The 14198-nt window shown below is 39.1% G+C and overlaps 1 protein-coding gene across 2 annotated transcripts in view; it reads right to left on the bottom strand.

Moving 5' to 3' along the window:
- The window catches only part of Seipin (lipid droplet biogenesis associated protein seipin), a 250872-nt gene that overhangs the window by 106537 nt on the left and 130137 nt on the right, over nt 1-14198 (bottom strand). The window contains exon 5 of one of the 2 annotated variants that reach the window (XM_090375568.1): nt 6949-7083. The exons of the other annotated variant lie outside the window; for it this stretch is intronic. Coding sequence (XP_090231694.1) covers nt 6949-7083 — 135 coding nt within the window. The remainder of the gene's footprint in view (nt 1-6948; nt 7084-14198) is intronic. 2 annotated transcript variants of the gene reach the window in all.

Raw genomic sequence — 14198 nt, 5'->3', positions numbered from 1 at the left:
GATATCAACCAACTTCCAAGGGGATGCCTAATTCTTCTGTCCCCTACTATCCTCTTTCCTTCCCCCACCCTCTTCCCCATTCTTCTCCCACTTTCCTCTGTGCTCATTTCAATATTTCACCCGGGCTTCTCCAGAATTCTTTGGGAAGCTCAGACAGAGCTTCCCTAGACTGCAGAAGCTGGGGTGTGTGCCTCCTCGTGGCAAAGAATGGGAGGCAGAGAGTGGCCAACCAGGTATTTGCCGCCCACTGCCTGCTAAGTCGCCGGCCTACAACACAATACTTCACACCTTTCACAAACCCACACTCCAACTTCACAGCCAGCATTGGCTTTTGCCAAGTACAGATTACACAGTGGCATATGGGGGAACCCTGGAGACAAACACTGACTATGGCCTTCCTGAATACATTGTACTCATATTCAAATTCAGCATTGCTTATGTCTGAGTGATACCATGTCTCCAATATCCCTACAATGTCTGTATTTGATGACATAATCAGTACTTCAAATTCATCTGCAATGCTACTAACGGAGCACAAGTATACATGCACCTGTTCTTACTCTTGGTTACCCTAATGTGGACTGTGTATTTACTTGTTCTGTGATGACCCACTGCGGGGCTTCAAATCCTAGACACCTTGCTTTCCAGGCATGTTCCAATAGAAGCAGTGCAAGAATCACTTTCACCTCTGCTTGCAGCTTTAGTTAATCTATTAGTCTGTATATTCCCCAAGAATGTGTTGAATGTACTGTACAACAGTACATACCAATGCATTTTAAATTAAAAAAATGATCATAACAGGAGGTGAAAGGTGTGTTAATGGTTATGACACAGAAACAAAGTAGCAGTCCTCCCAGTGGAAAAGCCTATCATCTCCAAGTCAAAAAAAAAAAAAAAAAAAAAGGACAAGGTGAGTCCATATCAAATGCCAAGAGCATGCTGACTGTGTTCTTCAACAACGAGGAACTTGTTTAGGAGTTCCTTCCACCAGACCAATGGTGCACTCAAGATTGGCATGTACATCACAAAAATGCACCAGTCCACTCAGCTTTGTTAGTTCAGCAGTTTTTAGCCAAGAAAAAAATGGCAATGATCCCATCCTCTTTTTCTCCCAACTTAACCTCCTGCAACTTCTTCCTGTTCCCCAAAATGAAAATCTAGTTAAAAGGATAAAGATTCAAAGACATCACTGAGATTCAAGCTGAATCACGGAAAGTGTTGGACAACATCACGAAATAGGAGTTTTAGAGGTCCTTCAAACAGCGGGAAAAGCACTGGTGTTGATGTATAAACTCTGTACTTTGAAAGAAACAACAGCAACATGTAACTAATGTTAAATCTAAATTAATTTTATTACCCTAGTGCAGGAAATTTTGGTCCACACTTCATAATTACCATTAACATGTGGATCCCCAGAAGGACTTTTATTCGTCTCTCCACACTTCCCAAACCAATGCTTGTCCCAAAAGAAGCAATGCAAGAATCAGTTCCATCTCTGCTTATAGCTGTCATTAAACCAATAATCTTTGTTTCTCTCCAAAGGAGTAGTTTTTCAAACAATCTAAATATCAGCAAATATCCTTGCACCTCTTTTATCCAAGCATATCCCATCTCAATAAAAGCAGTCCCATCTGGAGCCAAAATGTTCAGAAACCTTCACTTCAACCTATTAAGGGTGCAGTATCAGGTGAGTAATATTAATGGCATTGCAACATGTGAGATCAAAAAGCCGTACACTCTCCTTGAACGTTTTTAGAAAATTTCTAAAATCACGCAAAGGATTCCACAATATAAAACACATATGTAGGTAGAGACTAATTCAGATGGTGTGGAAGAACAGCAGTTATAGCCACTGTGCTTTCTTCAAAATTGAATCACTTAGGATAGTATTAGGTGACATCTCAGGGCTTACAGTACAGGAACCACTGGCAGGTAGTGGTTATGCAGTGATTAGTTAGAAGATGAAAAAAATGCTGCAATAGTTAAAACTAAAGGCATGGATTTTAAAAACTTAATTTTAAACTTAATGGCATTGATTTTAATTTCAGAAAACAGTTTAAGCCACTACAAGGCATCTATTAATTGGGTGGATTGCACAGGGAAGATAAGTACAGGCAGTTCTCGCTTTATGAGTTTTTTCCACCAAGTAGCAACAAAATCGAAAATATGAACATTAATTGCAAAAAATGAATGTTAAACATTCATAAATAAAACATTTCAAACCACGTGCATAGTTATACAATACAGGTGTACAAAGCTTTACGATATTAATCAGATCCAGAGACACCATCGTATCATGAAAACCTTTTGGACAGGTATTTTGAACGAACAGAGGGGTGAAGTGGAAGTGGGTTTTTTTTTTTTTTTTTTTTTTTGGCTGATGCTGCATAAGCTTGCTTTCTTGCATCAAATGCCTCTACTAATGCTAATGCTAATATCATAATGTGAACCCAATAACACGTTTTTTGGTAATTCATTTCAAGATATCGGAAATGGAAATTTTCGCTGTATAACTAAGCTATTTCTCTCTCCAAAATGTCATTTTTAAGGCCACATAAAAGGTCATGAGTGTGGTTTGTAAATTGTATTAGTTACCAATTCAAATCATTAAAATGCACTACACTTTCGTCGTTATCATATGTTCCGTTATAAGAAGCAATTTTAAATGCCTTCATTATATTTTCTAAAGCACATTTCTGGAGGTCATGACCATAAAACAATAAAAACAATTTGCACTTTCTGGTTTATTGGGCTTTTCTGTTACTGCAAGCAATTATAAACGGGTAGTTAACTAGATCTTCTTGCATTTGCAAAAATACTGATAGCTGGAATTGTGTGGGTTTTTATGTTATTATGGTGAAATGTGTTTGCCCTTTACCTAAGTCTTCAATCGTATAAAAAACATAAATAAAATTTCAGATTCTTCTCTTCGTTCCTTTTTTTTAAGCTTCGTAAACTTTTTACTCCATGCGAATAATGTTAGTTGCAATTTGTGTGTGCCGTTAAAAAATGCTTATGAAATTTATAATTAAATTAATTAAATTATTAATTTAATTAATTATAATTAAATTAATTTAACCTCCATTAATTTTCCTGGAACAGAAGTTAAGCTCACAGGTCTATAATTACTTGTGTCAGCCTTTGATCCTCCTTTGTGAATTGGGGTCACATTTGCACATTTCCAGTCTATGGGTACCTCCCCTGAGTCCAAGGAAGCTCTCATAATTATGGCTAAGGGTTTGCTTACTTCCTTTGCTGCCTCCTTTAATATAACTGGATAGATCCCATCCACCCCGGGTGCCTTTCTTGTGTTTATCTTCAACAGTTTCTCCTCCACTTTACTCTCAGTTATTACAAGATTCTGTAGCTTACTGCTAGAGTTGAATACACCTCTGGCATTCCCCTCGCTGAATAACTCCTCATGTGTGAATGTCGATGCAAAATATTCATTTAGTTTGTTAGCTACCTGAGCAGGATCATCAACAGTTGACCCATCAATATCAAGTGGACCAATCTGATTCATCCCCTTCCTTCTAGAGTTTACATAAGTAAAGACCTCTTTGCTGTTTTTCTTTGCATCCCTTGCCAAGGATTTCTCGTAATCTGCCTTCGCCTGCCTAACCTCCTTTGTAACTTGGTTGCATATCAACTTGTATCTATCATAGGCTTCTGTGTCATGTGTTAATTTGTAAGTATCCCATGCATTTTTCTTCTCTGCCATATACCTCATTAGTTCATCTGACATCCATTTTGGCCTAAACCTTGAACAATATTTCTTAGTTGGTATGTAAAGCCTAGTAGCTTCCAAGATAAGTTCTTTGAATGCTTCCCATTTTGAATTTGCTGTTGGTAACATCATCAGTTGGTCCCACTGTATAGAATTTAAATACTGTCTCAGTCCATCGTAGTCGCCTTTACGGAAGCAATAACTCTTCCCTTTACCCCTAATGGTAGTTACCTCTTTGAGTAAATCCCACTTCAGCACACTGTGATCACTGCCACCTAGTGGTTCATTTATCTGCAGATTCTTAATGCATGAAGAATCACTGCTGATAATCAAATCAAGAGTATTTCTCCCTCTAGTTGCCTCCCGAACATGCTGATGTAGAAAACAATCATCCAATAAATCCACAAAAGCCCTGCTAGTGTGTGAGTAACCAGCCCCCAAATTCCAGTCAATATCTGGGAAATTAAAATCTCCCATTATAAGACTCTCTGATTTACTGGCCCACTCTATTTCCCTGTACAGTTCCTTATTATACTCATCAGAGTCATTAGGCCTATAGCACACTCCTACTCTCAATTTTGATCTCCCAATGCTTATGTCACACCAAACTGACTCAACACTGCACTGTCCGGCGATGTCGACTGGCTTCACTTCCTTGGTTTTTATGTGTTTCTTAACTAATAGCATAACCCCTCCCCCCTTCCTATCCTGTCTATCCTTTCTGTAGACGTTGTACTCCCCAAATTGCAGTTCTGCATCCCTTATATCTGTATGACACCACCTCTCTGATATCCCAACAATATCTGCCTTTGTTGTTTTGAGCAATATATGACTTTCTTATCTCCTGTCAAGTTATATGTATTAATTTATAATGTTAAGTTTGTAAAAACTAGGTCATTGTATGTATTTAGCTAAAAAAGTACAATTTAATTGACAATGAAATTAAAAAGATTAGTAAATTTTGCTGATTAATTTATACTACTATACTCGCTATCTAGTTTTCCGTTAATCCTTACGCTATCTAGTTCGGGGTACATATATCATATAACAATGGCGGCAAGTTACGAACAATAAATCTACAGACACAAGGTATTAATTACTTTCAAAATAGCACTATCTAAATTCAAAATAAATCATGAGCATGACTAGGTCTATAAGATACTTATAGAAATTAATTTAATCTAACAATTAAGTCAATAAATGGCTAAATATAATTAAAAACTTAGCATTCGCGGGAGCTGCAAAACTTGTTCAACATGTGGATTAGATACCCTTACCGATACTAAGTAATAACTTACAAAATCTCTATCCAAGCTCAAATTAAACTAAAGTATTGTTACTAGGAATATAAAGCGACTCTAGAAAATAAATTAATATGCCAACTTAAGTCAATAAAAAAGCAAAAATTTAAGAAAACTTCTCTATTAACTGGAGCCGTAAAAACTTCGCCTGTACAAGTGTAATCTCATGGAAGAGTAACACTGGTGCTGCCAATGCATTGACATCGCCAGATATAATGTCAAAAGGCCAACTGAGAAAACCTTTCTGGAATCTCTGAGGCTTAGCCTGCAAAGTGGCTTATAATTACCTACCATCTGAAGATCACTGCAATAAGCTGACATAATAATTACATAGCTCTTCATGAAGAAGAATAGCCAAATAAACATGCTGTTCCCTGAGCTTGAAATCCTCAGGAACAGGCAAGAAAAGCCTTTTTCAGCAGTCATACCACAACCAGTCACAACATGAAACAGATGCATAAGAGAACAATAGAGGAACCTTGGGAGCACTTACACAGCACAGATTACACAGAAAAATAACTGACCTAGTACGCACCAGAAATGTATACTACATTCTTTTTGACCAGACATGGCTCTTTTAGGGCTAAATTTTTTGGTCTTGGATTAGTTGATGACTCCCCATTTTAACTGTGAAGCAAATGAGAACTAAATCCACATCTATGACTGCTCCCTCTATGATGACCACAGAAGCAGGTTTATTAACAAAATTGCCTGTCTGTTGCCTAGGAACTATGAACATTATTCATAACTGAAGAGATATACTTCAAAACACTGGCTGAGTTTTCAGGCAATCTTTGAAACTTATAAGGAAACTCTGCATCAGGCCATGACCTTGATACAGTCTTCTCCACCCCCCCTCCATGCAACAATCTGAGCTACCAAACATGAGCCGACCGGACTAGCCAGGTGGGTAAAGTGCCTGCCTGGCAACACAAATCTCACGGTTTCGAATCCCGCCTCGGGCTTGGATCAAAGTACTGCAAAAACCTTGGGAGGTGCACTATGGCCACAGAAGCTGATGCGCCAACAACTACCAAACAAAAAAAAAAAAAACCAAACATGATCTTGGAACCCTATCAGTATGTATGGTGCTTCTTGCCATAATTACAGTACAGGGTACACAGGCATGAGTGAATGATTGTGTGCAGGGTGAGACTTTTCAAGGGGGGGATATTGTCCCCTCCCTATGAGATTCCCATGTATGACAGACCTATGGTATACTTAACCTGCAAAAAAAAAAAAAAAGTGTGTAGTCTATATTTAGTGCTGTGATGTTTGTTTGTTGTTTGTTTGTTTGGTTTTTAGGAGCATTAGCAACTAAGGCCATATTGCTCCGGGATATGCGGTGGTCATTCCCTGACCTTTCCGCATCCTCCGTATTTGGTGGTGACTGGCTCGAACCCCAGTCTAATCCAGAAGCGTGTGCTACGCACTGCTGCTCCTTCCCACCTGGCTACGGAGGCACCAGTGCTGTGATGGGTGTATGAATGAATACATGAGAAAGCCCAAATTAATTGTCATAAATATGCACTCTGAAAAACAGCATTAAAATATTTGTTTATATTTAAAAAAAATTATTATTTTTTTTTTTGGCCAGTGCAGCAAAAGCCTGTAGCTTCCCGGCAGTTAATACAGCCCATATATACACATTATGGCCCACTCAAATGTCTACAGTGTTTCTGATTAACTAAAATCCTATTGATTTAAGAACAGGATTTCAGATTGAACGTCATTGGATGTCATCGTGTGTATTCAACTTCATGAGCAGTAAGGATGCTATTGCAGCTGGAGTGTAGTATTCAGCCAATGTTACGAAAAATTAAAGTTTTGCAGTAGTTTAAAAGTGAATTACTTCTTATATCAAATCAATAATAAATAACAATTAGTTTTAAAATTAACAGAAAGATAAAAATATCTTACATGATTTTCTTCAAAGTTCTCAAATAAAGGCACAGGTATAATCTGTTTTTCTTCAGCAGCACCAGCAACAAGAAATGGGGATAAAACTACTGTATACAAATTTCGAAGTAAAGGAGATTTATAATGGAGCACTGCCTACATCAGTAACAAAAGAGAAAAATGATAAATTGAGATATAGTGTGAAAATAAAACTGAAGATGAAAGAGTTTTTTTTGTAATTTTGGATATGCTGAAAATGAAATTGGATTGCATCCTCAGTTTTTTCCAGAAATTAAAAAATAAAAATTGAAAGTAAATATGATATATCCATGTTTTATTGTCACGGTTTATCTGGCTTACAGAAATAGAACAGATCATTTTAACAAAAGTGATATCCACAAAACATGTCAGAATAAATAAATCCACTTTCACTTCAAATGTGATACTTGTGCATTTGTCCACTCTGAAATCCCTTGTCGGGGATCTGCTAATCTATCTAGTGCTGAACACATGTTTTTAAGCCATGCTTTTTCCCCCCTTTCACCTTTTGTCCGTGAGAATCCTGTTCAAGACTTATATTGCTTGATTCTTTTTCAGGAGAGCTTTTGTGTGGTAACAATTTTGTTTGTATAGATTTAGCAGAGTTTTAACTAGGTTAGATTTTATTTTTCAATTTTCAGCCATGGAAGACTGATCATTCCATTAAAGCCTTTATTCCACCTCTCCCCACCCACCCCGACAACTGCCCCCAGCTATGGCCAGTGAAGGACAAACAACTACAGCAATGGAGCCTACAAACATTGCCAGCAGTGAACATGACATCGGAAGCCACACCCTGCAACAACTGAAGGCCCAAAAGGTTAGTAATCATTAATATTTACGCTAACGCTGTCTAATGGATTAGACTTGCCGTCTACAAAAATACAATAGCATATATGAGGTTGAACAACACTCCAATAAATGAAGCAACTGCTATTACTTCCCAAGAAAATGGAATAGTAATCTTTGCTACTAAGGAAAATACCCCTTTAGAGCAGTACCTAACAGCAATTGTAGAGAGAGTACCACCAAAAAATATTACTCACGCCTCCAGTGTAGCAGGAACTGTGCAGGTGTATTTCAGCCATCTCTCATGGATGTAAACTGTTGTGCAAAAGGGGACAGACATCGGTCGTCATCATCACCTGGAAGCGGCACCAATTGCCTTAGCATCAACAAAAGTTAGGATATCAAACGTCCCACCTGAGATTCCTCACCAATTTCTCAGAGGATTTCATCCAAATATGGATATCACACTCTGCAGCAACTACGAAACCAAAAGTTTCACACATAAAAAGCTTCCACAGGCAAGCACTTATGCACTTTATCAATAATTATGCAGAAAACAACCCAAAACTTATCAATGCCGACTTAAATGGAATCACATACACCTTCTATACCTCTATTTCCTCTCAATGTTCTTCTGCGATGAAGAGGGCCATATCAGGAAAAACTTCCTGCACATCTCTAACTCTTCTGAAAGTAATACTGAAATTTTGGCACCAACCAGGGTTAGGTCAGATCCACAAAGAGAGCAGACTTTTGGAGACAATGGGGATACAGAAGAAACTATCACAAACAGTCTGAAATGCTTCCCACACCAAACATGTCAGAAAAATAAAATTCGAAGACCACTGTAGACCAGGACAGACTCCTTTCAGAAGATTCACTAACTGAAATGAGGTTTTTCTCGGAATCAACCCTTGAGGGTTGATTCCGAGAAAAACACAAGAAGACAACGTACATTCTGGTAGGAAAAGAGCAAATCGCTAACAAAAACAACATGATCAATGAAAATAAATACAGAACACTGCAGAAGTCAAATGGTCAGATCTCAAATAAGCCCATCACACCATCACGTATGGAAGGAAATAAGCAAGTAGAAACAACTCACAACTCAAAAGAAGAAGTTAAATTTCTGGAGGCTGAAGAAGAGACTAACCGTGATTCCCATGATTTAGATGCTTCAGAGGATGAGGAAAGCGAATTTCACTACACTAAAGGCTCTTTAATTGTGGAAAAACTATGTTCCTTTTTACAGGAAGTATGCGGCTCCCCACAGAAGCTGGTGACAGCTTTGAAGTACACCATTAACATACCAGAGCTCATCTCACAACTTAAGGGATTTGCATTCTAAATTAAAAGGAAAAAAAAAAAAAACAGGGCAGACATGAATAGATCCAAGCATCTATTTGATTAATGCAAGTACTTGATTAACAGGCTGGAACAAGAATACCATTAATCAGGTATTGTTGTTCCCTTAACCTTACCTTTATTCCTGTAGATAATGATGATGCTTTTGTTAGCATGCTGTCACTTAATGCAAGAGGATACACTTCTGCATTGCACAATAAGCTGGCCATGACCAGATCCAACAACATCATGCCAACCTACTCTTCCTACAAGAAACAAATATTAAAGCAGACACAAGGCTATCTTTGAAATGGGCAGATTGGCCATATGTATTCTATCATTCGCCAACAAAACAACATCATGGAGCAGGAGTGAGTATTGGCCTTCATCGTAAGTCTGCCTGTAAGCTCGTTGTGATAGCAGAGGTTGCTGGCTATGCAATTTACACACTCCTAGATACACCCCAAAAGGAAACTCTGCATACTTTTAACACCTACATGCCACAGCAGGACACACTTGCCATTCAAATAACCAATTTCATACTGAGTCATCTCTTCTTGCTGGTGATTTCAACTGCATCCTTGACCCAGAAATGGACAGAGCACAATGCACTGAGCACTTCAAAATGCTAATCAACAACAGGCAGACTTTGGTAGAGAACAATGAACTGGATGACACATTTAAACACCAGCACCCAGAAGAAAAGTCCAACACCTGGAGATCAGCAAATACAGCATCTGGAAGACTTCCCTACCAAGCCCGACTGGACAGATACTACATCCCAAAACACCCCATCACCCTAGTCAGAAGCATCACACACATCCCATCTTATATCTCAGACCACTCCTTTGACAAATTGCAACTCTACTTCTAACCCAATCACTTGAAAAATGGAAGTACTAATTGGACATTCAACAATAGTCTTCTTGAAGACATAGAATATATCTCTAAGCTACAAGATCTGATATCCAAGTGTGCCCAATGCAAAGGTAGATTGGAGCCCATGAACACATGGTGGCCTAGATCTAAAAGTCAACTGAGATCATTCTTGCAAATCTACAACCATCAGAAGAGTCAAGAAAGGCATATTAGCCTCTATCAACTTGAGCAAAGACTGAAGCATGTTCCACCTGATGGCCAGGCCCATTAGTCAACACTAGAGGCCATTCAAACTCACTTAGAACACTCTGTTAAAGGTGCCCTACTGAGATCAAGACACACCCACATAACCCTTTCTGATGCTCTGAACAAATACTTTTTCTCACTAGAATGCAGACATCATAAAGCAACCACCATTACTGACATTCAGCTGCATGATGAAAACATTGCTGAAGACTTGGAGGAAATCTTCCATAGTAACTAGATTTTATCAAGAAATATAGTTCCCAAGAAACCTCTACAAAGGCAACCGAGGAAATTCTTTCAAGACTTAAAAAAAATTCTCCCCTATGGTCCAACACAGTACAGAGAAACCAATCATCCTACAAGAACTAAAAGCAGTGTGCAAAGCCCTTCCCAAAAACAAATCTCTAGGTCTGGATGGACTGACTTCTGAATTTTTCCAAAACTTTTGGGATCAGTTCGGAGTGCTACTCTTATAAATTCTTAAAAATGTACAATCCCACGGTCTACCATATTCGGTCACTACCTCTGTAGCGCAACTGATCCCCAAGAAAGGAGATCATAAAAACATCCAAAACTGGTGCCCGATATGCTTAATGAATATAGATTGCAAAATTATTTCCAAAGCCATCACCAACTGACTGAAATCCACTCTTCCTGATATCATCGATCACCAACAAACATACTCAGTACCTGGAAGATCAATACACTACAACCTTCATCTGATCCGTGACCTCCTCTGCACTGCAAACAGCCAATGGGAATTCCTAGAACTAATTAGCCTTGACCAAGAAAAGGCATCCGACAGAGTTGAAACTCTGAAAGCATTTGGATGCCTCCGTAGCCGAGTGGTCAGGAGCGGGAGTGCAGTAGCACACGCTCTTTGAGTAGACCAGGGTTAAAGCCCCTGACTGCTGAATATGGTCGATCTGTCAACCTGCACTGGGCAAATATGGCAGATTATGGTCCATTTCTCTCAGCATGAATTGTTGAGAAGGCTTCCATCCTGCAGTGGGTTGATAATGGCTGCACTTAACCTTTTTTTTTTTTTTTTTTTTTACTACATAATCAGAACAATCCATCTGCTATACAAGGATGCCAAATGCTGATTAAAACTGAATAACACTCTGGAAGGTACAACTGTAGCCGGGTGGGAGTGCAGTAGCACACGCTCTGAGTATACTGGGGTTCAAACCCCTGACTGACTGTTGAATACGGTCGATGTGCCAACCCACACTGGACCAGCATGGCAGATTATGGTCCATTTCCTTCAGCATGAATTGTTGAGGAGGCTTTCATCCTGCAGTGGGTTGATAATGACTGCACTTTACCATTTTTAACACTCTGGACAACTCTACATAATTGCCATTGAACCTTTCCTCAATAAAATTGCCACCAGTCTACAATCCCAACGAACATTGCTACCAGAGCCTAACCCAAAAATAACCCACTGAGCGTACATAGATGATATCACAATTATATACCATGAGAGTGAATTTGAAGACATCCAAAAGACTAGTTCCCAAAGGAACTAGTAGTTGTTGGTGACTATTGTCAGGGAAACGTGAAACATGCTTTGTAAAAAGCATAGGTGGAACAGGACCAGGGAATGTCTGCCAGGGGCAAAGGTTGATGACGTTGTAGAGCGGATATCATCTTTTAAGGGCGCAAAAGGTGATATAGTTGTACACGTTGGCACTAATGATATTAAGAGTAGGAGACCGGCGGAATTACTTAACAAGTACAGGTCATGTTGAAAAAAACCGTGAATTAGGGTTGAATTTGAAAGTGTCTGCAATTCTGCCCAGACACGATAGGAGGGAGTATATGATGAGAGCCCTGTCGATCAATTCGGCCCTGGAGAGATTGTGCAAGGCTCAAAGGGTAGAATTTTTTTCAGCCTGGTCTGTATTTGTTAACAGGAGAGACTGCTTCTACAGGGATGGGATACACTTAAATAGAAATGGTGCAAGAATGTTTGCTGATGCTATCGAGGCAGTGTTAGGCGGGATGGAAAACTGCTAGATTGGGGGGATACAAGGACTAATAGATTAACAGTAGCCAACTAGCAGGCAGAGGTGAAACTGATTCTTGCACGGCTTCTATTGGAATGAGCAGCAGCCTGGAAAATAAGATACAGGATATTTGAGAGGCTGCTGGGAATCATTGGAGTACAAGTAAACACATGGGTTGTGTTAGGGTAGCTAAGAAAAAGAACAGGTGCATGTATACTTTCCTGTACACCAATGCTAGGAGTTTAGTAAATAAATGTGATGAATTTGAGGTAGTGCTCAAAAACATCAAAGGCAGATATTGTTGGGATTTCAGAGACATGGTGTCACACAGATATAAGGAATGCAGAACTACAATTTGGGGAGTACAATGTCTACAGAAAGGATAGACAGGATAGGAAGGGAGGAGGGGTTATGCTATTAGTTAAGAAATACATAAAATCCAAGGAAGTGAAGCCAGTCGACATCGCTGGACAGTGCAGTGCCAAGTCAGTTTGGTGTGACATAAGCATTGGGAGATCAAAATTGACAGTAGGAGTGTGCTATAGGCCTAATGACTCTGACTCTGATGAGTATAATAAGAAACTGTACAGGGAAATAGAATGGGCCAGTAAATCAGAGCATCTTATAATGGGGGATTTTAATTTCCCAGATATTGACTGGAATTTTGGGGCTGGTCACTCACACACAAGCAAGGCTTTTGTGGATTTACTGGATGATTGTTTTCTACATCAGCATGTTCGGGAGGCAACTAGAGGGAGTAATACTCTTGATTTGATTATCAGTAGTGATTCTTCATGCATTAAGAATCTGCAGATAAATGAACCACTAGGTGGCAGTGGTCAGAGTGTGCTGAAGTGGAATTTACTCAAAGAGGTAACTACCATTAGGGGTAAAGGGAAGGGTTATTGCTTTCGTAAAGGCGACTACAATGGACTGAGACAGTATTTAAATTCTATACAGTGGGACCAACTGATGATGTTACCAACAGCAAATTCAAAATGGGAAGCATTCAAAGAACTTGGAATGCTACTAGGCTTTACATACCAACTAAGAAATATTGTTCAAAGTTTAGGCCTAAATGGATGTCAGATGAACTAATGAGATAATGAACAAAAATGCATGGGATACATACAAATTAACACGTGACACAGAAGCCTATGATAGATACAAGTTGATCTGTAACCAAGTTACAAAGGAGGTTAGGTAGGCAAAGGCAGATTATGAGAAATTTTTGGCAAGGGATGCAAAGGAAAACAGCAAAGAGTTCTTTAGTTATTTAAACTCTAGAAGGAAGGGGATGAATCAGATTGGTCCACTTGATATCGATGGGTCAACTGTTGATGATCCTGCTCAGGTAGCTAACAAACTAAATGAATATTTTGCATCGAAATTCACACATGAGGAGTTATTCAGCAAGGGGAATGCCAGAAGTGTATTCAACTCTGGCAGTAAGCCAGAGAATCTTGTAATAACTGAGAGTAAAGTGGAGGAGAAATTGTCGAAGATAAACACAAGAAAGGCACCTGGGATGGATGGGATCTATCCAGTTATATTAAAGAAGGCAGCAAAGGAAGTAAGCAAACCCTTAGCCATAATTATGAGAGCTTCCTTGGACTCAGGGGAGGTACCCAGGGACTGGAGATGTGCAAATGTGACACCAATTCACAAAGGAGGATCAAAGGCTGTCACAAGTAATTATAGACCTGTGAGTTTAACTTCTGTTCCAGGAAAATTAATGGAGGCACTGGTTAAAGAAGCACTGCAGGATCATCTGGACAAGACTTCAGTTATAGCTCAGACACAGCATGGTTTTGTTAAGGGGAAGTCTTGCCTGACCAATTTGATTGGATATTATGATGCAGTCACAAAAGAACAGGATGCAGGGAATTACTTTGATATTATATATTTGGATCTTAGAAAGGCTTTTGATACTGTTGCACATGGAAGACTGCTGCACAAATT

This window comes from Mastigoproctus giganteus, chromosome 6 (assembly GCF_048544385.1).
Source record: "Mastigoproctus giganteus isolate SK-2022 chromosome 6, ASM4854438v1, whole genome shotgun sequence".
Classification (NCBI taxonomy): domain Eukaryota; kingdom Metazoa; phylum Arthropoda; class Arachnida; order Uropygi; family Thelyphonidae; genus Mastigoproctus; species Mastigoproctus giganteus.
This window is presented reverse-complemented; position numbering and strand designations above follow the sequence as displayed.